Here is a 22870-nt window from a genome sequence, read left to right on the forward strand (position 1 = left end):
TCTTAATTTACCAGTCATCCTTCAGAGGCTGTGGAGGGGCGAAAACTGGTTCCAGGACCCACCCCCAACCAGGACAGTAAGAATTCAAGCAAAGCTGGGGATGGTGGTACATGCCTTTAATCTCAGCACTCAAGAGGCAGACAGACATCTGTGAGATCAGGGCCAGCCTCATCTCCACAGCAAGTTAAGTTCCAGGCCTGCTGGGACTACAGGGAGACCCTGTCTTAAAAAAAAAAAACAAAAAAACAAAAAACAAGAATTCAAGCACTTGGGGGCCACAGAAATGATTGAGCAGTTAGCACCTGCTGCTCTTGGAGAGGACCTGGGCTTGGTTCCCAATACAGAAGATACTAACTCTAATTCCAGATGTTCCAATGCCCTCTTCTGGCCTCCATGGGTACCACATACACGCAACACACCCATATATGTGAAGCACTCACACAAAATTAAAAAAATAAACCTAAAACCGGGCATTGTGGCACATGCCTTTAATCCAGCACTTGGGAGGCAGAGGCAGGCAGTACCTACTGTATACTTAATGCAACAATTGAGAATAGGGACTAAGAAAACTTAACATAGGTCAATATTCTTTTGAGGGGAGATTGATCAGAATCGTAACCTCATTTTACATTTATTTGAGGGAGAGCCATGTGGTTACAGGGTTTTCTCCTTCCACCTCCTTAGCCCTTACACTTTAATCTTCCTGCAAATAAAATTACATAAACCTTTTTTATGGCATCTCCTTTTTCCAGCATACCATGCCTTCCTCAACAAGATACAGGCTATTCCAATTGTCTATGTACCAACTATAGGAACATGTCAGACAGGTAAAGAACCGCTATCACCATCTTTTAGAACCAGACATACAGTTTTTAATTTACTCAACTTTTCACTATCTTCCTTCCACCCTTTTCCTCTAGGTTATAGTACATCTTCTCCCCCTCAGTTCCCAAGTCCACACCACCACTACAGAGCTGGCTACAACACTGGTTATGGAGCATAAAGCACTAATCTAAAGGTGGAAAAGTCTCCCTTAATTGTAGCAAAGCTACACTACATCTCCAAAATAAAGATTCTGCAAACTATAATAAAGGACCTTAGGCTGGTTAATTTAAAAGTAGTGTGTTCTGGTTGTTCTTGCATAAGACCCGGGTTCAAATCCCAGTACCCACATGGCAGCAAACAACTATCCGTAACTCCAGTTCCAGGGGATCACGACACCGGTACACTTACCTACGTGCAGGCAATACACTCATACACATAAAATTAAAAAATTTTTTTAAAGTACTGTTATAAATATGTAGCTCAACCAAGAGTGCTTGCCCAGCATGCATGAAGCCCTGGGTTTCCACCGAGTATGAGTACCATATAAACTAGGTACAGTAACCCACACCTATAATGGCATTCCTTGGGCAGGAGAATCAGAAGTTCAAGGTTATCCTCAGCTACATTGACTTGAAGCCATCTAAAAAATAAACAGAAGTTGGGCCTGGTGGCACCTTTAGTCCTGGTCTACATAGTAAATGCCAGACCAGCTGGGGCTACAGGGAGACCCTGTTTCAAAAAGACTAAAAAATAAATAAAGCCAGTAATTCTTCCAGGCCTGAAACTGGCAGGTAGATAAGGCTGGCCTGAGCTTCGATCTACCTGCCTCAGCCTAGAGTGCTAGGAACCATGCCTGGCTCCAAAACAGTTCTTAAGATAACAGAAAATGCCCATTTATATAGCATCCTGGTTTTAAAACAAAGAACCTAGATAGAAATGCCTCAAATATGACTTTTGGGTACTTGCCCACTTATTTGTCCCCAAAGGACCTAGTATTCCACTCTTCTGGTTGCCTGCCCTTCAATACTTGAAGAACCAGAACTTCCTATTAGTTAAACAAGACAATAAACACTATATATCCAAAATGTGTTTATTGGGATGCTTTCTCACTCATCTTGATTCAGGGTACTTTTAGTGCTGCTTCCTCCTGAAGGAACATCCTGGAAGAAAAAGGTTCAAAGGTTACCTGACATCAGCCAGTCTACCTGGCATTGCCCCATGATTCATCCATCCACAGAAAGCTAAATCTCTGTTCTCAACTCTTATTAGCTACTTTCTGCTTACACACACACATAACCTCCTATTACCACTTTCAATTAGCTTTGGCCAATTGGAACACCATTCATAAAGCCCCTCCACCTCAACTTTAAGTAACAACACTCCAAGATCAATACCACATCTGGTAATACCTCCTTCCTCTAACAGTGGAATACAACTGTTTACTAATCTGGTAGTTTACATCATACATGATCCATAAGATCCAAAGGCCCAACAATAAGACCATATACCTTCTGTAAGCCGAGCTTTTCCGCCTGTAGGCTGACAGAGGACAGTGGAGCAGCCAACACACAAGACTACCGTTTGTGCATGGCTAAAGACCGTGGTGATTTTATAGCATCCTGAAAAAGAAAAAGTGTCAACTTCCTTCACTTTACCAAGATACTATCCACCGCCCCCTTACTGCTTCCTAATAAAAAAACTGTAGCATCTCTACATCACTCCACGACGTTAAAAAAAAAAAAAAAAATTCACTAGTCTCATCCTTTCGAATTCTAAGAAGGTCAGGACACTGAAACTGCAGTTACTTCAAGAACAAAAACGCTACAAAACTGCAGTATTAATTTTCCCGACTGCTGAGAAACAATGCTTTCCCCACACAGGTTCAAACCTCTTCCTCACCTGGGCATTTCACATCCATGAAGTAGGAATTGGGACTCTGCACCAGGCGCTTCTTCTTGTGTTTCCGCTTCTCCTCTTCTGGAGAGGGATGAAGGAGATCCTTTGCGAGCTAAGAGGATTAGAAATGCAGAGATTTAGAATCTAACGGTGAAGGGGCTGTTGGAGGCCAGCCCCAGGGGCACACACTGGGGAGAACTCGCCCCTCGCCACCCCTGGTGCTGCGTAGCTGGGACGCCATCTTATCTCCTCCGCTCCGGTCTACGCGGCTGGCCAGGGGGCCGCTGCGATGCCTGGAGTTAAGTCCTAAGAAGAAATGCGGAATATAAAGGACGACCCTCTACGATCCGAATCTGCGAGGAGGGCACTGTACGGACGAACAGCGAGAGCTCAGCTGAAACGCGGGCAGAGGGACTCACAGGCATGTTCTCGTAGGGAGGTCGTCACCGCCGGAAAGGAGTGAAAGGGGAAATCCTGTTCATTATATCCGGAATTCTACAGGAAGTGACGAGAAGGCGGTGTGGCGCCATCTTGGGAAGGTCCTGGTCTCGGTTCGAAAGCAATGGAAGGCGACGGGGACCGCCATTTGCGGAAGTTCTCTGAAGCATACTCCTGTCTCAGAGATAATGTTCCAATGAAAGATATATACTAGCTTGAGTACCAGAGAGATAAGCAAGAATAACACACTTCTTGGAATTAAACACCCAGATCCAAGAAAAAATACAATGAAAAGACAAAGAATTTATGAACTTTTATCAGAATAAGTCATAAAAACATGGGGGCTGGAGAGATGGTTCAGTGGTTAAGATCACTGTTCTTACAGAAGACCTGGGTTCGAATCCCAGCACCCACATGGCAGCTAACAACTGTCTATAACTCCAGTTCCAGGGGATCCAGCAGCCCCTTCTGTCCTCCACAGGCATTGCAGGACACGGGTGCACTTACCTACAGGCAGGCAATACATGCATACACATAAAATAAAAATAACAATAAAGAATAATTCATAAAAACAAGAAGTGAGAGTAGGGACTGAACTGGCACAGTGGTTCATGACTATAGTTCCAGCTACTGGAGAGGCAGAGTCTAGATGACCTCTTGAGCCCATAAATTTGGGTCTGGCCTAGGCAATAGAGGGATCCTTCTGCAAAATAAATAGGAGCCAGGGGTGGCACACACCTTTAATTCCAGCATTTGAGAGGCAGATGAATTTTTGTCAGATCAAGGCCAGCCTGGTCTACATAGGGAGTTCCAGGTCAACTGGGACAATAGAGAAACCCTGTCCATAAATAAATAACAAATTAGCAAATTAAATAAATAAGGCTAGTGAGATGGCTTTGAGGTAGTATGATCCCCGAAACCCCCATGGTGGAAGAAAGGATCCAAACCCACAGAATGTACTCTGACCTCCAAACTCACTATAGTATGTGCATGCCCACACAAGTGCACATGTGCAAACAAATGAGTGAATGAATAAGAGAAATGGAGTAGTTCTGTGTGGCAGTTAATGCAGGTTTTCAACCTGACAGGATCTAGAACCGCCTAGGAGTCCAAGCTCTGGTCTGTGAGGAAGTTTCTGGATTGGGTCAATTGAGGAAGGAAGATCCACTTTAACTGTGGGTGACACTACTCCATGTTGAGGTGCCAGGATGAATAGAAAGGAGAAAAGGAAAATACCAGCATTCATCTCCTCTGCCTCCTGTCTGCGAATGCAGTGATCAGATGCCTCAAGCTCCTGTCACAATGGACTGTGCTAACAGTGACCAAAACAAACGCTGTCTTGTTTTTGTCAGGTATTTTGTTGCAGCAATGAAAAACGCACCTAAACATTGTATTTGGGAAGGAATAAATGTAGACACAGAACATGACAAAGATAAATGAAATAAGCCGGGCGTGGTGGCACACGCCTGTAGTCCCAGCACTTGGGAGGCAGAGGCAGGGGGATCTCTGTGAGTTCAAGGCCAGCCTGGACTACACAGCAAGTTCCAGGCCAGCTGGGGCTACAGGAAGACCCTAGTCTCAAAAATAAAAATAAATAACCAGGCGTGGTGGCGCATGCCTGCAGTCCCAGCACTCGGGAGGCAGAGGCAGGCAGATCTCTGTGAGTTCAAGGCCAGCCTGGTCTACATAGTTCCAGGACAGCTGGGGCTACAGGAAGACCCTGCTTCAAAAAAAGACAAAAAATAAATAAATAAATAAATAAAATAACAGAAGAGCCTTCTGACCAGTACACATTTAAAAAATATTTATTATTTTTACTTTATGTATATGAATGTATTGCCTGCATGTATGTGAGTGCACCCATGTCGTGGAATGCTGAGGAGGTCAGAAGAGGGCTTCGGATTCCCCTGGAACTGGAGTTAAGGACGGTTTGTGCTGAGAATCGAACCCGGGTTCTCTGTAAGAGCAGTCAGTGCTCTTAACCGCTGAGCCATCTCTCCAGCCCCAGTACATATTCTTATGCTACTGATCCACTGTTAGAAATGCAGGGGGTTTTGCTTGGTTTTGATGGTTTCGTTCGTTTGGATTGACTTTTCCAAAAACAAAGATAAAGTTGTTCTTTATGAACACTTTTCCTGACTGCCAAAGCTATACATTTACAGCGAGGCACCAGGAGCGCTGCCGGAAAAGTCACCTTAAAAGATGCTAGAAAGCTGTAACCTTCATACTTGGGAAAGTAAGGCAAGAGGATTGCCACGACCTCGAGGCTAGGTTGGGCTACAGAGTGAGTTCCAGACTATTTTCCAACTGAAGCCCCAGGATATGTCTGGGCTGGCTTGCATGCTGGGGTGCAGTTGATGGGCTTATTTTTATCATTTTAAATTTTTCATTGTGTTCCACCAGGGGGCAGATAGACGCAACAGATTAACCCCCGACTTCTGGGCGTCCCGCATCTTTTCAAAGGGAGTTGAGATTCAAGGACTTAAAAGAGCGTGCAATGCTGACAAGGCTCTAGGACCTTTAGCGCAAACTCCAGAAGGCTTCTTTGAATAGTGCCTCAATTATTTGTCAATTTCTAGCGCCAAGCCCCATCTCCACCCTTCTAAGCAAAATTCTTTTCCCTTTCCTCTAATCCCTCTAAAATTCCTCTTTCGAAGAGGCAGGGGGAACCGCGAGGGTGACTGGCCCGCCGAGGTTGGGAAGGAAGCGCCAGAACCGCGGGACAGGCCTCTTGGAGGGCGAGAGGGGTGGAGCCGCGAGGAGGGCCGCCTCTCTTCTTTCCCCGGGCCTGGGCGGAGAGGGAGGAAAACTTCCTGGCTGGAGCTCCTGCGGTTCTGCCTGCCAGTCCTCCAATCCCTCCTACCAGCGCTGGCTCTTCCCCACCCCTCTCCCGGCACCCCTAGTGTCCGCCATGGCCAAAGCCTACGACCACCTCTTCAAATTGCTGCTGATTGGGGACTCAGGGGTGGGCAAGACTTGTCTGATCATTCGTTTTGCAGAGGACAACTTCAACAGCACTTACATCTCCACCATCGGTGAGCCCACTGGCAGTATCCCAGACCCCGATCCCCCCCTACGTCCCCATCCACGGGCTCCGGGATAACTAAGGACCCCACATTTTGGTCCTCCTAGAGTGAGACACCCAACTTCCAGTCTTCCTGTCCCATCCCGCATACACATCTCTATACAGCACTCCAGCTTCAAACCTCTCTGAGGCCCTAGGTATACCCAGATGCTGCCAGCTCCCCTTTTCTTCATACTGTCTTCCTAGTCTCCCCAAATTCACAGGGATCCTTGTCTTTCCCCTCTGGCTCCTCCTTCCTCACCCATCCGAAAAAACTCTAGATTCACTCTCCACTTCTGTTTTCCTCTGACTCCAAATTCTGTTGCCTCTTTCTGTCCCACTGGGCTTCAGGCTGTCCTCTGTAACCACTCCACCCTTAAATCTGTTCAGTTCTCCCTCCCCTCAACAGGGTGCTGCAGAGAGTGGCTGGGTGGACTGAAGAGTGTCTCTGTGTGTTCCCTGGTGAGGAAGGCGAAAATGAGGGGACTTTTGGGGTCCCTGAGTCAGTGTGGTGACTCAGCCTTCTCTCTGGGCACCCCAGGAGACCTGGGAGATGTGCCTAAGTTTCTAATAAGAGGAGAACTCTCTCCCCTCCTCCCTTTCCCTTCCCTCACCTCCTCTAGCTTGAGAAATAAAACGGAGAATCTCAAGACAAGTATGGTGACAAAGGGGAAAGAAAAGTGTTCCTCCAATTAATTCTCAAGAGGAATTCTACTGAGTCCCAGACTCTGTCATTTCTAAAGCTGGCCCGCTAGTTAATTTGCATAGACTGACACCAACTGGCTTTTCCTTACTCTTTACCCTAAAGTGGGGGGTGGGGTGGGAGGGGAGAACAGAAGAAAAGAATGAAAGTAACATTTGGGTAGGGTAGAGACTGATGTGAAAGTTCCTAGTTGGCATGTCTTTAAAACCCCCAAAGATTTTTTTTTTTAATTGCATCTTTCCCCACTAAATGCCTAAAATCTAAGGAAAAACAGTATGTTTGCCATATGAATACAGCTTTAGAAAAATTCCCCCAGTTGTAGGGCTCCATCAAGGCTGCTGCCCTAGTGCCTGCTCTGCCCTGCAGCATTACTTGCATTGTCTCCTGTTTCTCCCACCACACTTTCACATACACATACACATTCACATGGCTTCAGTGCATACCTTCCACCCCTAGGAATTGATTTCAAGATTCGAACTGTGGATATAGAGGGAAAGAAGATCAAGCTGCAAGTCTGGTGAGTGGATTGTTCAGGTGACCCAACCAGACTTCCCGATTTACCTTTTCCTACCCTCCACCCTTTATTTCTACTTTCTTCTTCCCTTCCTCCCTTCCATTTTCTTTGTTTTTAAATTTTGGTTTTTGCTTTTTGGGGGGGGAGGGTGTTGAGACAGGGTTTCCCTGTACCCCTGACTGGCCTAGAACTCGTTATGTAGGCCAGGGTGGCCTCAATCTCACAGAGATCCACCTGCCTCTGCCTCCTGATTGCTGGGATTAAAGGCATGCATCACCACACCTGGCCTTGTCTTTTCAAGACAAGATCTAATGTAGCACAGGTGGCCTCAAACTCAGTTGAGAATGACCTGCCTCTCTCTCCCAAGTGCTGGGATTACAGGTGTGCGTAGACATGTGCTACCATGTCAGTCTTTCTATTTGCTTCATTTCTTTCCCTTTCCTTTTGTCTCCTAGTAGGTCTCCTAATTATCCCTCTTGCTTACTCAGTTGTCTTTCCATGTCTCTTCCTGGCATCCCACTTTGCGACTTCTGTTTCCCCTTGAACTTGAAAACAAATGTCTGTTGAGCTATAATGTGGAAAAGACAAGTAGTAGAATTAAGAACTTGACTCCCAGGCTAGCGCTCACTCTAAATTTCAGACAGTGCAGTCCATGTTCAGAGATGTGACCTGTCTGAAGGATGCTGACAGTGTGGAGGTATCAGAAGGGACATTAAGAGATGACAGGAAGAAGCAAAGGAAGGTCTAAATCCTAGCTATTGCTTACCTTCCTCTGACCTTCATTAGTTACTCAGACTCCCTATCATATTTGTTTCATTTGTAAAAAGAGAACAGTGAAACATGTTTCACAAAGATACAGTGAGAGTTAGATAGATTGATATATACACACATAAAGTGATACTTAGACAGTGCTTGGCATCAGTGAGTAAACAGGAGGCATCCTGTTTCTCTGAAGGGCAACGCAATGTCCTTGGTCTCTTTTCCTCTTTACTATGTCCTGACTCTTTTCCTTTCAGCCCCACTACTGTCACAAAAGCTGACTTCTTAGGGAAGGACTTCCCTTGGTGACTCCTGGCTTCTCTTTCACCCTATGAAAACTTCTTCTTCCTCAGGGACACAGCTGGCCAAGAGCGATTCAAGACAATAACTACTGCCTATTACCGTGGAGCCATGGTATGAGGTGTGGGTCTGGACAAGGGCTGAGGGCCTAGAATATAGGTTTATGAGTACAGAGGGTCCAGGAGATGGGATAAGGGAGAATGAAGGAGAGCATAGTTCAGGTTGCAGAGAGCCACATGTGGGCACATGGCCCATCTTTAGACCTATAGGTGGGGCTTACAGGGTAGTAGAAACCCAAATGGGAATATGGTCCAAGGTAAACTATGCCATCCCCTAGGGCATTATCCTAGTATACGACATCACAGATGAGAAATCCTTTGAGAATATTCAGAACTGGATGAAAAGCATCAAGGAGGTAAGACCCCTCCAAAAGAGATGGGGACTTAAGTAGATACTGGAAGATGGTGGGGACATGAGAATGGCAAGATTTGACCCCCCCCCCTTTTGTTAACAAAGTGTTTTATTTTGAATTACATGTGTGTATGTCTGTGTGTAGACATGTGCATGTGAGTGCAGGTGCCCATGGAGGCCAGAGGAATTGAATCCCCTGGAGCTGTAGTTACAGGTGGTTGTGAGCTGCCCCATGTGAGTGCTGGGAACCAAACTCCAGTCCTCTGCAGTACACTCAACCACTGAGTCATCTCTCCAACTCTCATGTCTTTTCCCCTTTTTAAGACAGGGCATCACTCTGTAACCCTAGCTGGTATGGAATTTATTATGTAACTCAGACTGGCCTTGAATTTACACCAATCCTCCCGCCTCAGCTTCTCAAGTTCTGGGATAATATAATAGCCACCTCCAGCACCCAACTTTTACTTGTCTTACTCTTCTGTCCCCAGAATGCCTCAACTGGAGTGGAGCGCCTTCTCCTGGGGAACAAGTGTGATATGGAGGCTAAGAGGAAGGTGCAGAGGGAGCAGGCTGACAAGGTGAGGGCCAGAGGGACAGGCTGGGTGATGGATGTTGGCTGGCAGGGATGGGTGTACCAGCATGAGGTGGGATTGCAGAGGATGGTTGCTTCTGCCCTTTATCCAGCTTTCTCCTTCCCACCTAACCCCCCACCCCCACCCCACAGTTGGCTCGAGAGCATGGAATCCGGTTTTTTGAAACAAGTGCCAAATCCAGTATGAATGTGGACGAGGTGAGACTCACCCTCCAAGAGATAAGAAAGCTGATGGAACTATCCTTCCCTCCAGTTTGTTCTAACCAATCTCCTCCCTTTAGGCTTTCAGTTCCCTGGCTAGGGACATCTTGCTCAAGTCAGGAGGCCGGAAATCAGTAAGTTGGTTCTGCTTGGTTAGGTACCATTGTGTGTGTGTGTGTGTGTGTGTGTGTGTGTGCGTGCGTGCGCAGAGGGGGTAAAAACTGAGGAGTGGTATAGTGACACATACCTATAATCCCAGCACTGGGAGGTAGTGACAGAAGGATCAGGAGTTCAAGGTCATCCTGTCTAAAAAGAAGCCAACTGAGGAAAGGACCAATGCCAAGATGATGTCCCATGAGGGTGGGTCATGTTGAATAACAGTCTCATACTCCAGCCAGCCCCTTACACATCTGACCTTTGCACCCTTCTGGTTCTAGGGAAACAACAACAAGCCCCCAAGCTCTGACCTGAAAACATCTGACAAGAACAGCAACAAGTGCTCCCTGGGCTGAGGACTTTTTTACCTCCCCACCCTAAGCCTGGAAGCTGAACCTGAGAGGGAGGTGGGCTGGGGGGCGCTGTACAAGGGAGGAGCAGTGGCAGGGCTGGGAGGGACAGATGAATCTTTAAGGAGAATGTAGAGAAAATGGAGGAGAAAAGGAAAGAAAAGAAGAAGGGCAGGGGGAAGAAAGGGGAAAGAATTAAGGATGTGAAAGGTAAAGAGGATGAGAGGGAAGAAGAAAGGAAGAATAGATGGTCTCAGGTCTTGGACTGTCCTTGGGGTTTAACGTCAAACATTAATGTAAATATATTGATTTACTCTGTTAGTGGATCAGGTTTTAGGGCTCTGAGAGGCCGGCTCAGCACCCCTCTGAAGGTTTCTCTGCAGTCTTTGTCAGTATTAAAGGCTGCTGTTTTGCACAAATGTTTCATTTGCTTTACTTTCATTACTGTCAGAATTGTGCTCCATTCAAACCCAATTTTTGTAACTCCAAGATGCTGGTTCACCTGAATCTGACTGGGTACCTCTATCCCTGTCCTTGCTCTTTAGTGTTGAAAACAGCAAGAAGGAGCAGCCTGAAGGATGGGCATCCTCTTCCCCCACGAACTTAGGTTGTCAGGCTTGTACCACAAGCCCTTTTACCTGCTGAGCCATCTCACCTGTCATGTCATCCTTTGGTTTTGTGAAACTAGTTCTCACAATGTAGACTAGGCTGGCCTTGAACTTGCAGTGACCCGCCTGCTTCTGCATCCCAAGTGCTTAGACAAAAATAGTACTTAAGCGGGGCGTGGTGGTGCATGCCTTTAATCCCAGCACTTGGGAGGCAGGGTCAGCCTGTACTACATAGTGAGTTCCAGGACAGCTGGGGCTACAAGGGGACCCTGTCTCAAAAAGAAAAAAAAAAAAAAAAAAAAAATAGCACTTAACTCCTGAAATACAAAGATGCCAAAACTATTGACAGGAAAAAATACAACCAAAAAATTCAGGCTAGATACACTGCCTCCTTATCTACACATTGCCCTCTTTTACATTTGCTCAACATTTTTCTTTCGCCAGCATAGCTTAGACTGGCCTCATAGCAATTCTCACCTCAGCTATGTAGCCCAACCTGGACTACATAATGAGATGTTGTCTCAACAAAAAACATAAAAACACAGATTGAGAAAATAGCTCACCAAGTAAAAGTACTAGCCATACAAGCCTGATGTAAGTATCTATAATCCCAGCACTCCTTCACTGAGATGAGAGGTAGAGACGGGAGAATTGCCAGCAAGCTCACAGGCCAGCTAGGCTGGCCTACACAGCACAACTGCAGAAACAAGAGAGACCCTGCTTTAACAAGGTGAAAGGAAAGACTCCTGAAAGTTGTCCTCTGAGCTCCAGAAGCACACGGTAGCATGAAAGCACCTGCATTAATACACACATGCACATACATAATGAAACAAAAATAAATTAAACAATTACTTTTAAGAAAAATAATAAATCCTAAAAAGAAAAATCATATCCCTTCAAGGCTAGGGATCAAATCTCAAATCTGGGATGTTGCAATATGATAAGAAAGTTCCAGTCCTCCATGAGAATACGACGTTTTTTTGTTTTTTGTTTTTTTTTTGAGACAAGATCTTCCTGTAGCCCCAACTGCCTGAAATTCATTATGTAGACCAGGTTGGCCTTGAACTCACAGAGATTGGCCTGCTTCTGCCTCCGGAGTGCTAGGATTAAAGGCATGGGCCACCATACCCAGCGAGAATACAACTTCTAATGGTACTTTTTTTTTTTTTGTCTAAATCACATCTGGCATTTTCTTTTCTTTCTTTTGGTCTTTTTTTTTTTTTGAGTCAGGATCTCATGAAACCTAGGGTGGCCTGAATATAGTACTCAGGAGGTACAGGTACTATAAGATCAAGGCCAACCAGAACTAAATATCAAGACCCTGTCTCAAAAACTAACAAGAAGAAGACTTAATGACTCCGGAGGAAGGAAATTGACAGACATGTTCATCACATCCTAAGGCAGCTATTTTGGGGCCTTTGCTGTTATTGTTGAGACAGGGTCTCCTGCTAGCACCAGTTGGCCTGGAACTTGCTATGTAAACCAGGCTGGCCTCAATATCACAGAGTTCCACCTGCCTCTCTGCTTCCCAGGTACTGGAATCAAAGGCAAGCACCACCACACCCAGCCCAGTGCATATTTTTAAATCCATTTTCTAGTTTCAGAGCAAGAGATATCACTCAGTTGTTTATAATGTTATGTTAAGTGAAATCTTACAAGATCTGCAAGGTCCTAGTGGAATATGCTTGTAATTTCCATACTGGGGAGTAGAGGCAGGAGAACTGCCACAAGTTTGAGGTCAGCCTAAGCTATATAATGAGTTCAAGGCCAGCCTAGATTACAGAGTGAGACCCTGTATCAAAAAAAAGGGGGGGGGGACAACAGCAATAACAAGCACCTTACAAGATCTGTCACAGTTTGCCATAAGACAAGGTAAGTAAGGAGTAACAAATACTAGCAGATCATGCACAAAACTTCAGTCATACTTAGACTGGTAGAAGGGAGGACACATAACATACAACTTACTTTATATAACATGCAAATATATGCATATACAACTTTATCTTTTTTGTTTTTGTTTTTGTTTTTTTTTGTTTTTTTTTTTTGAGACAGGGTCTCCCTGTAGCCCCAGCTATCCTGGAACTCACTATGTAGCCCAGCTGGCCTGAAACTTGTTATGTAGACCAGGCTGGCCTAGATCTCAGAGATCCGCCTCCTGAGTGCTGGGATTAAAGGAGTGTGCCAGCATGACCTGCTAGTTTTTTAATTAATTAATTAGGTCTTTTTAAGACAGGGTCTCCCTCTAGCCCCACCTGGCCTGAAACTCTATGTAGACCAGGCTGGCCTTGAATTCACAGAGATCCACCTGCCTCTGCCTCCTGAGTCCTGGGATTAAAGGTGTTTGCCCAGCTAATTAATTTATTTTGATTTTATATGTATGAGTGTTTAGCTAGCATGTATGTAAGTGTACCTGTGTGTGTAATGCCCATGGAGCCAGAAGAGGGTGTCAGATACCCTGGAACTGCAGTTATTAGCTGTCATGTGGGTGTTGGTGCTCTGTAAGAGCAGCCAGTGTGCTTTTAACTGCTGAGATATCTCCAGCCCCACTGCAGTTTTGAGCATATAGAAAATTTAAACAGATGAGGATGAAAGCAGACACAAATCTTCAACCTGTCTGTTGAAAGCTTAAGCTCAAGCCTGTTCTGCCCACTATGTTGATGGTAAGTCACACTTTCTGGATTTACAAAACAGGGATATATAGAAACCTGGAAGTGACAGTTCACACATTATCCAAGCATTTGGGAAGCAGAGGCAGGAGGATCAAAGAACTCAAGTCTATGGGGCTGGAGAGGTGGCTCAGTGGTTAAGAGCACTAGCTGCTCTTGCAGAAGACCCAGGTTCAATTTCCAGCACCCACATGGCAGCTAACAACCTTCCATAACTCCAGTTCCAAGGGATCCAATGCCCTCTTCTGACCTCCGTGGGCAGTGCATGACATGGGTGCACTTACTTGCAGGCAATATACTCATATACATAAAATTAATGTAGTTTTTTTTTTTAAAAAAGTTGGGCGTGGTGGTGCACGCTTTTAATCCCAGCAGTCGGGAGGCAGAGGCAGGTGGATCTCTGTGAGTTCAAGGCCAGCCTGGTCTACATAGTGACTTCCAGGACAGCTGGGGTTACAGGGAGACCCTGTCTCAAAGAGACAAAAAAAAAAAAAAAAAAAAAAAAAAAAAAAAAACCCTCAAGTCTAGCCTCAGTTACCTAACAGTTTTGCTGCATTGCAAGCTCAAGGCCAGCCTAGACTACACAAGACCTAGTTTCAAAAAACCAAAGAACTGTTTTTTTCCCAAAAGCATGATAGAAATGTGAGGCAGGGACAGGGTGTAGTTCAGTGATAGAGAGCTTGCCTTAGTATGGGCCAGACTGTGGGTTCCAGTCTCTAGCACAGCAAAAAATATTGTTTTTGAAAAATTGATTTATTTTGACAGGCTTTCTCTAGTCCCAGACTGCCTGGAAGAAATCACTATGTGGGCCAGGCTGGCTTCTATCTCACGGACATCTGCCTGCCTCTGCTTCCTGTGGTCTGGGATTAAAGGCCACCATTACACCTGGCAAAAAAAAAGAAAAATCTTTTGTTGAGACAGGGTCTCCCTGGTCTGGAGATTTGTCAGCTGGTCTGGAATTTGCTAGGTAGACCAGGCTGACATTCATCTCACAGAAATCCACCTGCTGGGATTAAAGCATGCACCATCACGCCTTGCACAGCAAAAAAAAAAAAAAAAAAATTTTTTTTTTTAAAATTTGAGACAGGGTCTCCCTGTAGCCCCAGCTGTCCTGAAACTCACTATGTAGACCAGGCTGGCCTTGAACTCACAGAGATCCGCCAGACTCTGTCTCCCAAGTGCTGGGACCTCAGGCGTGCAGCCACCACGCCCGGCAGCAAAAATTTTTTAAAGTGAAGCAACATTATGGAGAGGACATTTTCGTACACACTTCATTTCCATCTTGCAGAAGATGGGAAATGCACACTAGCATTTCTGTTTTACACGGACCACTGAGTCAGGTACTGTCTTAAAGTCATGTGACTTGGTAAGTACATGAATGTAGTTCCAACATCCTCAACTTAAAACATCTCTCTTGCTGGGTGTGGGGACACGTGGGGAATTGATGCCGTTCTATGTACAGCGGTGCGGGAGTCCACGCACTTGGATGCAGTTTCCCTCCCTCCGTAGAATGCCAACCTAGGTTCTCCTCGAGGCCGATCCGGGTGGAAGGGCTGAAGGCGGAAGGTGGCAAAGAGGTTAGCGCCTAACGGTGAGCTCCAACTTCTAAGGAAGGCCCAGCCTGTAGGCACAGTGCTGCTTTTAAGTTTCCTGATCACGTGGCCCAGAATGGGCAAACAGTCGACAGCAGGGAGCGGAGAACCGAGAAGTCACTGGAGCCTCGGCTGCAGCCCTTACCTCGCGCTCCGCAAACACTACGAAGACCACAGTGCCGCGGGGCGCCCAGCCAGTGAGCCGCGAGCTGCTGCGCAAACGCACTGAGAGCCGGTGGCCTCAGCCCGGGTGACTACGGGCCCCAGCAAGCGCTGCGCCTGCACCTGGACCCGGAGGCTGCGGGAGCGAGATGGCGGCTCCGGAGCCCGTCGCCCCCCAGGGCCGTGCGTGTTAGGTCTTGCCCTCCAGCTCTTTTCCAACCCCCCCCCCCGTACACCCGGAAAGAACTCGCGTTTCTAGGCAACAGTCCCACACGGATTGTTCTCGCTGTGGCCTTGGGCTCGTTCTCATAGCGCCCTGGAGGCCCTGAGAGGGAAGCCTGACTTGGTGCTGCAGCTGGAACCCGCGGCTAGGTGAACGGGTCCTTCGGCAGCGACAAGTGCGACACTGACCGCCCCATGCCCGCGGGCGCGGGGAGGCGTTGCCGCCCCCAGGGCAGCCACCTCTGCTGGTTGCTGTGCGCTTTCACCTTAAAGCTCTGGTAAGTAGGGACTGAAGGAGGAAAAGGGTGCGCGAGGACCCTATCCATCGTCCACGCCCCAGGAATAGGGGGACCATGTCCATGGACATCCAAAGTGGGTGTGCATTTTTTTTCTGAATTCTGACTTTGCCCTTCCTTCATTCCCACCCCCACCCCCCCCCACCCCGCAGCGAAGCAGAGGCTCCTGTACATGATGAGAAGCAGTCAGGTGGGTGATTGTTCCGGGAGCCCTACACTATAGGTTGTGTTTAGTATCTTCCTGATATACCTAGAGCCCACATGGAGAAAGTCGGTACCACATGGAATGAGGGCAAGCGTTGTGATGGGAAGCAAATGGGTAGAGCCATTAGGAGAAATGTTTTCTGAATGGTCTTGGGCTGGCATTTCTCTCCCCTTTTAGTGAGCACCTCAACTTTGCCATGCTGGCTGGTGGAAGAGTTTGTGGTCGCAGAAGAGTGTACTCCGTGTTCTAATTTCCAGATTGTGAGTATTTGTTTTCTCCCCTTTTTTCTCACATCCAACGAGTTCCCCCAAGACTCATTAAGCATGTCTTTGTGGGCCTTTCTTCTTCCCTTAGTATAAGTATATGTTCAAACCTGAACTTGATTGCACAAGTGGAGGTCCACATGTGGAGGTCAAAGGACAACTTGAAATTAGTACTGTACTTCGACTATGTGGGGGGGGGGATTGAACTCAGGTTGTTAGAATTGGCTGAAAGGGCCCTTACCCATTGAGCCAGCCTTTAAATTTGAACTTATCTTCTCTTTGAAAACATGCCCCTTTCTTCCCAAGTTAATGACATTATCCAGCTGATAACTGTGCTCTATTCATACTTGAATACAGTCCACGCTGTCACTTCTCCTTTCCTCTCCTAGATTGTTTCCTTCCTAATCATGCCACAACCATTTCTACCATACATATCAGAATTCCTTAGCTCTCTGTTGCGCATCATTTCTGGCCCTGGCACCTATCCCTTCTAAATGGCAGATCTATTTCTTAGGGTACGTCTTCCTAACATATGCTTTTGATCCTTTTCTTCTGGTAGAAAACCACCCCTGAGTGTGGTTCCACAGGGTATGTGGAGAAAATCACATGCAGCTCATCTAAAATGAATAGATTCAAAAGGTAAGGACTGCTTCTCTACCTTAAGATAGACTCTTCTAATCCTGTGATTTTGGTAGCCATCTCTTGGTCTAGGTATAGCATGGCATACTGGAAAGAAGAGAGACTTTGAGCCAAATGACTCCTACTTCCTAGCCCTACTCTTTAGCACTGGTATTGGCTGTATGTTCTCCTCAATACATTTGATCAGAGACTGGGAATGTAATTCATTATTAGAGTACTTGCCTAGTATGTTGGAGGCCCTGGGAATGTTCAATCCACAACATTAAAAAAAAAAAACAGTTAAGGGCTGGGCTACGGCTCAGTAGTAGAGTGCTTGCCTAGCATGTGTGAGGTCTTAGGTTTAGTCCAAAAACAAAAGAGCTGGTGAGATGGCTCAGTGGGTAAAGGCATTTGCCATCAAACCAAATAACCTAGTTTGATCTCTAGGACCTACATGGTGGATGGAGAGAACCAGTTCCTTCCCAGAAGTTGTCCTCTGATCCATCCCCTCCCCCACGACAGGTGCTTTGGCATGTATACCACCAAACTCACAAAGATCCACCTGCCTTTGCCTCCCAAGTGCTGGGATTAAAGGCATGCGCCACCACGCCCGGCCCAAAATATAATTTTTTAAAAGAGGAAAAAGAAAAGTTGGGCATACTATTGCATGCTTGGAATCCCAGTACTCAGGAAGTAGAAGCAGGAGAATCAGGAGTTCATGGCCAGACTATGCTACTTGAGACCTTATCTCAAAAAAAAAAGTATAATTACATTGGTTAAAGCTAGCTCTGTTTATCTCCCCAGAGACTGAAGACATATAGGACTACCTCTGGTTTTCTCTTTTCGGTATCACCTTGGTTAAGCTGAAATACAGGATGATTACTGTCTGACTTTTCTCTGGAATGACTTGTCCTTTTCTACCCTCAGCTGCCGTTCAGCTCTGATGGAGCAACACTTATTCTGGAAGTTTGAAGGGGCTGTGGTCAGTGTGGCTGTGTTCTTTGCTTGCCTTGTTATCATTCGTCAGCGGCAACTGGACAGAAAGGCTCTGGAAAAGGTCCGGAAGCAAATTGAGTCCATATAGCTGCATTCCACTCTATTATTCAGGGTCTGCAAACCATGTCTCAAACAGAGAAGTGCCGTGAGGACTGATTCCACACAGTTTTTGAAGCCTTGTGCTGGTAGCCCCTTTCCCTGGCTTCCTTTTCCAAATCATTAATGAGCACAATAAAAAGACTGAAATCCAGCTGGGCATGGTGGTACACACTTGTAATCTCAGCACTCAGGAGACTGAGGCAGGAGAATCCTGGTTAAGTATGAAGACAGATTGAATCATCACACAGCAAGACCCTGTCTCAAAACAAAAAACCCCCAGGCAATATATAAATAAATAAATAAATAAATAAATAAAGGAGTAAAATCATTTCCTTCCCTATAATAATTTGGTTTGGGAAAAGAAGTCATTCATGGAGGCAATGATAGGAAGGGAATGGCAAGCCAGCAAGTGCCTACCTTCCCCATCATTTACTTCTTACTTAAAATTTCTGGACTGACAAGATGGTTCATCAACTAAAAGTGCTTGCTACATAGGCTTGACAACCTGAGTTCAATCCCCACAACCCATGGTGGGAGGAGAGAACCTGAAAGTCATCCTCTGCCTGCCACACATATATTGTAGCATACGTATGCCTATACCCCACTCACATCCTACACACAATAATAAATAAAAATAATAAAATAGAGGACTGGAGAGATGGCTCAGCAGTTAAGAGTACTGACCGTTCTTGCAGAGGACCCAGGTTCAGTTCCCAGCACCTACATGGCAGCTAACAATTGTCCATAACTCCAGCTCCATGGGATCCTATGCCTTCTTCTGACATGACATGGCTACACTAATACATATGCAGACAATACACTCATAGACATAAAAATAATACTTAAAAAGTAAGCCAGGTGTGGTGGCACACACCTTTAATCCCAGCACTTGGGAGGCGGGGGCAGATGGATCTCTGAGTTCAAGGCCAGCCTGATCTACATAGTGAGTTCCAGGTCAGCTGTCTCAAAAACACCAAATAAATAAATAAAAATAATATATCCTTAACATTTTTCTAAGGTGGGTAGGGTAGCACACACTTGTAGTCCTAGCACTTGGTAGAGGGATCAGGAGTTTGAGACTAGCCTGTGCTACCCAGTGAGAACTTGTCTGAAACAATTTCTGGAATAAAACTTTAGCTTGAAAATTTATTTCTCAGTCAAAACTTATTTCCACTCAACCCTTCCCCCAAAGAAGAAATAAAATCACAAATATATAGCAAGTATCTGAGGTCCCTCTCAAATAGGCAGACTGGGCCTAGGCACAGAAATCTAGTGTCCTGAGTGAGTCAGAATTAGGGGTACAGACAACCTCGATGGGAGTTCAGGGGAAACAGCCACAGAAAAGCCCTGGACCCCAGTGTGACTGGCCAGTGTTCAGCTTACATCTCATCCGCATGCAACACTGTCCTGATTTGCCTGCTGGATTCAGACTTCACTCCAGTCTTTAGCTGTGTCTTTGTTGAACCCTTTGCAGTCTGGGCTCCAGGTGGCCTCCCCAATTTGGACTTTACCACTGGAGTCTCTAGGCTTTCTGTCATGTCCTTGTGAGTCAAGATATTTCTGGAAATCACTGTGAGGAAAAAGTACAGTGGGATGGGACAAAAACTCTCTCCCACTTGATTTTTGTGGCAAATAGAGTCCTCTGGCTCACCGGGGGTGGGGGATTAGGGTGTAGTGGTGTGTGTGTTTCTTCTGTACCCTTGTCTCTCACCTCCATGAGGCTGATAATCCTCAGGCCCAGCTTCTGATAGACCCTGAAAGGGGCTGAAGCTAGGCAGGATGATGAGAGCCAGGGAAAAAAGCAGAATCTGGAAGGAAGCAAGATGACATTTGGGCTTTGAGCACAACAGACAGAGGAGCTTAGGGCAGAATAAATAGAGGGCAGTTATGGTTATTAGGGTTTGAAAAACCGGGCTGGGTAGTGGGGTGTTAGAAGAGTGGAGGATGGCAGAGGTTTGGGAAGAGGGACAGCAGACAGCCTGATGGTACCAGAACACAGGTGCTGGTCTGAGCAGCTTTGTTGGAGGTTTGGGAGATGAGCGCCTGTAGCTGGTGGAGCTGAGCCACCAAGGAGCTAGGGAAAGGAGAATGAAGAGTTAATACCTTCTGGGTACCAGGGCCCAAGAGTGGCTCCCCTGTGTGCTGCATCCTCCCTGCCCCTGCCCCCCTCATGACAACTATGCTTCCACTCACATATTCCGCCTCTCCAGCTCCTGGACTTTTTTCTGTAGTTCCTGGTTCTGTGCTGAACAGGCTGCCACTCTAGGGAGTGTGGAGAAGTAGAGCAGGCTTGGCAGAGTCTCTCTCTTTTCTTAAAATATTTTATTATTTTTTTGTTTTGCCTGCATGTATGTAAGTGCAACACATGCATGCAATGCCTACGGAGAGTATTTTATCCCCTGGGACTGAAGCTACAAACTGTTAGTTGCCATGTGGGTGCTGGGAACTGAACCTGGGTCTGCCACAAGAACAACCAGTGCTCCTAACTGCTGAGCTAGTTCTCCAATCCCAACAGTCTCTTAACTTGCTTGCCTTGGTGAGCCGGGCTAGACATGGCCCCCAGGAAGCAGAAATGTGAGCCAAACATACCTGCTCTCTAGCCCATCAATGTATTCTTTCTTCCGCCGCCGGCTGTCCTGAGCTGACTGCTTGTTGCGGATTTTTCTCCTGACCTTCTTGAGAACTCTCTCCTCTGCCTGCAGGTCCAAGGTGTTCAATCCTAGGCCCTTGGCCTCTCACAACTCCCCAACTCCCGCCTAGGATCCTGGCTCCTTAGTAGTGGAGCCCCTATGATGGGACACCCTTTGGGGAAGGGCGTTACCTTGGTAAGGGGCAGGTGAGAGGGCAGAGAAACCCCTTCTTGCCCCAGCAGACGCTTCTCCTCATCTGTCAGGAACAGTGTTTGGCAGGGCAGCTGGGAGGGGTGGCAAGAGAAGATGGGGGTGGTCACCTGCTTCCAGCACCCAGGCTGCCCTTTGACCCCCAGCATACTTTTTGAACGGGCTTTGTTTGCACTGAGTATAAGGTGAAGTCAGGTCAGGTGTGCAAAGCTCGTTCAGACAGGTTCTGGGTCAAACCACAGAGCCCTCCTAAAGCTGAGTGCAGTTTTTGTCCAGACATAGGATCTTGGCACTCTGAACATGCTTGAGAGGGCCTGTGTAGGCCCTTCTCCTTAGGACCTTACAGCAATCAGAAAAGGACTTAGCCAGGCGTGGTGGCACATACTTTAATCCCAGCACTTGTGAGGCAGAGGCAGGCAGGTCTCTGTGAGTCCAAGGCCAGCCTGGTCTACATAGGGCCAGCTGGGGCTACAGAGAGACCCTGTCCCAAAAAAGACAAAGACGAAAAAAAAGGGACTTGTATGAACTCACTATGATGGGTCTTGGGGTTTTGTTGAATTTCTTTATGCTAAGTGATTCAGCCATTAACTACCATTTGGTAAAATAGTCCATTGCCTGTCATCCCCAGGGAATGGTCCATCATCCCCACGGTCTAAGCTCCATGTATCAGGCCAAGCTGTCCACTTTTAGACAAGGAACTCTCAGGGACAGCCAGGCCAACTTCTCAAGCAAATTGTGTAGAGGGTAAATGCTGTCTGGTTAAACTGAGCCCATCAGCTGAGGAACTCACTAGCATTCCTTTCTTTTCTTTACATTCATTTATTTATTTATTGTGTATGTGTGTCTGTCCATGTATGTGGGGGAGTGCCACAGTACATATGTGGGATCACAGGACAACTTTCCGGAGTTAACTCCTTCTACCACGTGGGTCCCAGGGATCAAACTCCAGTTGTCAGACTTGGCAGAAAAAGCTTGTATCTTTATCTTCTGAGCCATCTTGCTGTTCCTAGTGTTCCTTTTTGAAATATTTATGCTTTACTTTTTCTGTTTATTTGGTTTGTTTTTTGTTTTGGGGTTTTTTTTTTTTTTTGGTCTTTTTGAGACAGGGTCTCCCTGTAGCCCTAGTTGACCTGGATTCGCTATGGAGACCAGGCTGGCCTCGAACTCACAGAGATCCACCTGCCTCTGCCTCCCGAGTGCTGGGATTAAAGGTGTGGTCCACCACACCTGGCTTTGGTTTGGGTTTTTTGAGACAGAGTGTCACTATGGAACTCTGGCTTAGAACTCACTTTATGAATAAGGTTGGCCTTGAATTTGTGGTGATCTTTCTGCCTCTGCCTTCCAAGTGCAGGGATTTCAAGTGCCATGCCTGGCTGCTTTCTTTTATTTTTGAGACAGGGTCATGCTATATGTGGTCCATGTTGGCCTTGAACTTGTGGTGATCCACCTGCCTCCACGTCTCCTGAGTGTTGGGATTACAGTTGTGTGCCACCACACCCAGTTTATGCTTTACTTTGTAATTAGTTCCAGCACTTGGGAGGCAGAGGCAGGTGGATCTCTATGAGTTCCAGGCCAGCCTGTCTACATTGTGAGACCCTATCTAAAATACATACATATATACATACATACATACATACATACATACATATAAATAAAGTAATCTAGTGTTTTGGGCTGTCAAGATGGCTCAGGAGATAAAGCACTTGCCACACAAAACTGACAATCTGAGCTGGGTGTGGTGGTGCATGTCTTTAGTCCCAGCATTTGGGAGACAGAGGCAGAATCTCTGTGAGTTCAAGGCCAGCCTTGTCTACATAGTGAGTTCCAGGCCAGCTGGGGCTACAGGGAGACCCTGTCTCAAAAAGACCAAAAAAACAAAAAAAAAACCCAAAATCTGACAATCTGAGTTTAATCCCTGAAACCCATGTAAAGGTGGAAGGAAAGAAACAATGGCACCAAGTTGTCCTCTAATGTGCCCCTCCTGTCACTGCATCATATACATTTTTTTTTTTTTTGGTCTTTTTGAGACAGGGTCTTCCTGTAGCTCCAGTTGTCCTGGAACCTGGAACTCCCTATTTAGACCCAGCTGCCCTT

General features: G+C 46.4%; 5 protein-coding genes across 11 annotated transcripts in view; 3 read left to right on the plus strand and 2 right to left on the minus strand.

The window, feature by feature from the left end:
* The window catches only part of Nup210l (nucleoporin 210 like), a 125284-nt gene extending 124100 nt beyond the window's left edge, over positions 1–1184 (plus strand). The window contains 3 exon segments of the mRNA XM_008855152.3: positions 753–827; positions 921–953; positions 956–1184. Of these exon segments, the coding sequence (XP_008853374.2) occupies positions 753–827; positions 921–953; positions 956–1011 (164 nt within the window). The 3' untranslated portion in view covers positions 1012–1184.
* A 713-nt stretch (positions 1185–1897) lies between these two features.
* Rps27 (ribosomal protein S27) lies at positions 1898–3242 on the minus strand. Its single transcript, XM_008855162.2, has 4 exons — positions 3141–3242; positions 2725–2833; positions 2334–2444; positions 1898–1985 (listed from the first exon to the last, which is right to left on the minus strand). The coding sequence occupies exons 1-4, from the start codon at positions 3144–3146 to the stop codon at positions 1957–1959; spliced, it is 255 nt and encodes an 84-aa protein (XP_008853384.1). The 5' UTR covers positions 3147–3242; the 3' UTR covers positions 1898–1956.
* A 2695-nt stretch (positions 3243–5937) lies between these two features.
* On the plus strand, positions 5938–10621 carry Rab13 (RAB13, member RAS oncogene family). 2 transcript variants are annotated; one of them, XM_008855168.3, is made up of 8 exons: positions 5939–6194; positions 7383–7443; positions 8553–8613; positions 8837–8914; positions 9399–9488; positions 9635–9700; positions 9784–9837; positions 10141–10621. In XM_008855168.3, exons 1-8 carry the CDS (start codon positions 6071–6073, stop codon positions 10213–10215), a joined length of 609 nt encoding a protein of 202 aa, XP_008853390.1. In that variant the 5' UTR covers positions 5939–6070; the 3' UTR covers positions 10216–10621. The 2 variants fall into 2 exon arrangements, with proteins under 2 accessions (XP_008853399.1, XP_008853390.1); XM_008855177.3 differs by lacking the exon at positions 8837–8914 and having other exon boundaries at positions 5938–6194.
* Positions 10622–15300: 4679 nt separating this feature from the next.
* Jtb (jumping translocation breakpoint) lies at positions 15301–18193 on the plus strand. The gene is made up of 5 exons (XM_008855191.3): positions 15301–15737; positions 15908–15945; positions 16138–16220; positions 16783–16862; positions 17769–18193. The coding sequence occupies exons 1-5, from the start codon at positions 15655–15657 to the stop codon at positions 17923–17925; spliced, it is 441 nt and encodes a 146-aa protein (XP_008853413.1). The 5' UTR covers positions 15301–15654; the 3' UTR covers positions 17926–18193.
* A 682-nt stretch (positions 18194–18875) lies between these two features.
* Positions 18876–22870, minus strand: part of Creb3l4 (cAMP responsive element binding protein 3 like 4) — a 6885-nt gene continuing 2890 nt past the window's right edge. For all 6 annotated transcript variants that reach the window (XM_029556290.1, XM_029556298.1, XM_029556281.1 and 3 more), the window contains exons 5-10: positions 20758–20850; positions 20526–20632; positions 20130–20198; positions 19926–20010; positions 19648–19744; positions 18876–19506 (exon numbers count right to left, since the gene is read on the minus strand). In XM_029556290.1, coding sequence (XP_029412150.1) covers positions 19316–19506; positions 19648–19744; positions 19926–20010; positions 20130–20198; positions 20526–20632; positions 20758–20850 — 642 coding nt within the window. In that variant the 3' untranslated portion in view covers positions 18876–19315. The remainder of the gene's footprint in view (positions 19507–19647; positions 19745–19925; positions 20011–20129; positions 20199–20525; positions 20633–20757; positions 20851–22870) is intronic.

The sequence above is a fragment of the Nannospalax galili genome, unplaced genomic scaffold (genome assembly GCF_000622305.1).
Source record: "Nannospalax galili isolate Female #2095 unplaced genomic scaffold, S.galili_v1.0 scaffold591, whole genome shotgun sequence".
NCBI lineage: Eukaryota > Metazoa > Chordata > Mammalia > Rodentia > Spalacidae > Nannospalax > Nannospalax galili.

What these genes read in the sequence shown, in the direction of transcription:
- Rps27 (XM_008855162.2), bottom strand. An exon ending in CATGGATGTGAAATGCCCAG is followed by an intron (nt 2,445 to 2,724) that starts GTGAGGAAGAGG and finishes TTTCTTTTTCAG; the next exon opens with GATGCTATAAAATCACCACG. An exon ending in AAAAGCTCGGCTTACAGAAG is followed by an intron (nt 1,986 to 2,333) that starts GTATATGGTCTT and finishes TTTTTCTTCCAG; the next exon opens with GATGTTCCTTCAGGAGGAAG.
- Rab13 (XM_008855168.3), top strand. Translation starts at nt 6,071, where the DNA reads ATGGCCAAAGCCTACGACCACCTCTTCAAATTGCTGCTGATTGGGGAC. An exon ending in GGATGAAAAGCATCAAGGAG is followed by an intron (nt 8,915 to 9,398) that starts GTAAGACCCCTC and finishes TTCTGTCCCCAG; the next exon opens with AATGCCTCAACTGGAGTGGA. An exon ending in AGTCAGGAGGCCGGAAATCA is followed by an intron (nt 9,838 to 10,140) that starts GTAAGTTGGTTC and finishes TTCTGGTTCTAG; the next exon opens with GGAAACAACAACAAGCCCCC.
- Jtb (XM_008855191.3), top strand. Translation starts at nt 15,655, where the DNA reads ATGCCCGCGGGCGCGGGGAGGCGTTGCCGCCCCCAGGGCAGCCACCTC. An exon ending in GCTTTCACCTTAAAGCTCTG is followed by an intron (nt 15,738 to 15,907) that starts GTAAGTAGGGAC and finishes CCCACCCCGCAG; the next exon opens with CGAAGCAGAGGCTCCTGTAC. An exon ending in ACATGATGAGAAGCAGTCAG is followed by an intron (nt 15,946 to 16,137) that starts GTGGGTGATTGT and finishes CTCCCCTTTTAG; the next exon opens with TGAGCACCTCAACTTTGCCA.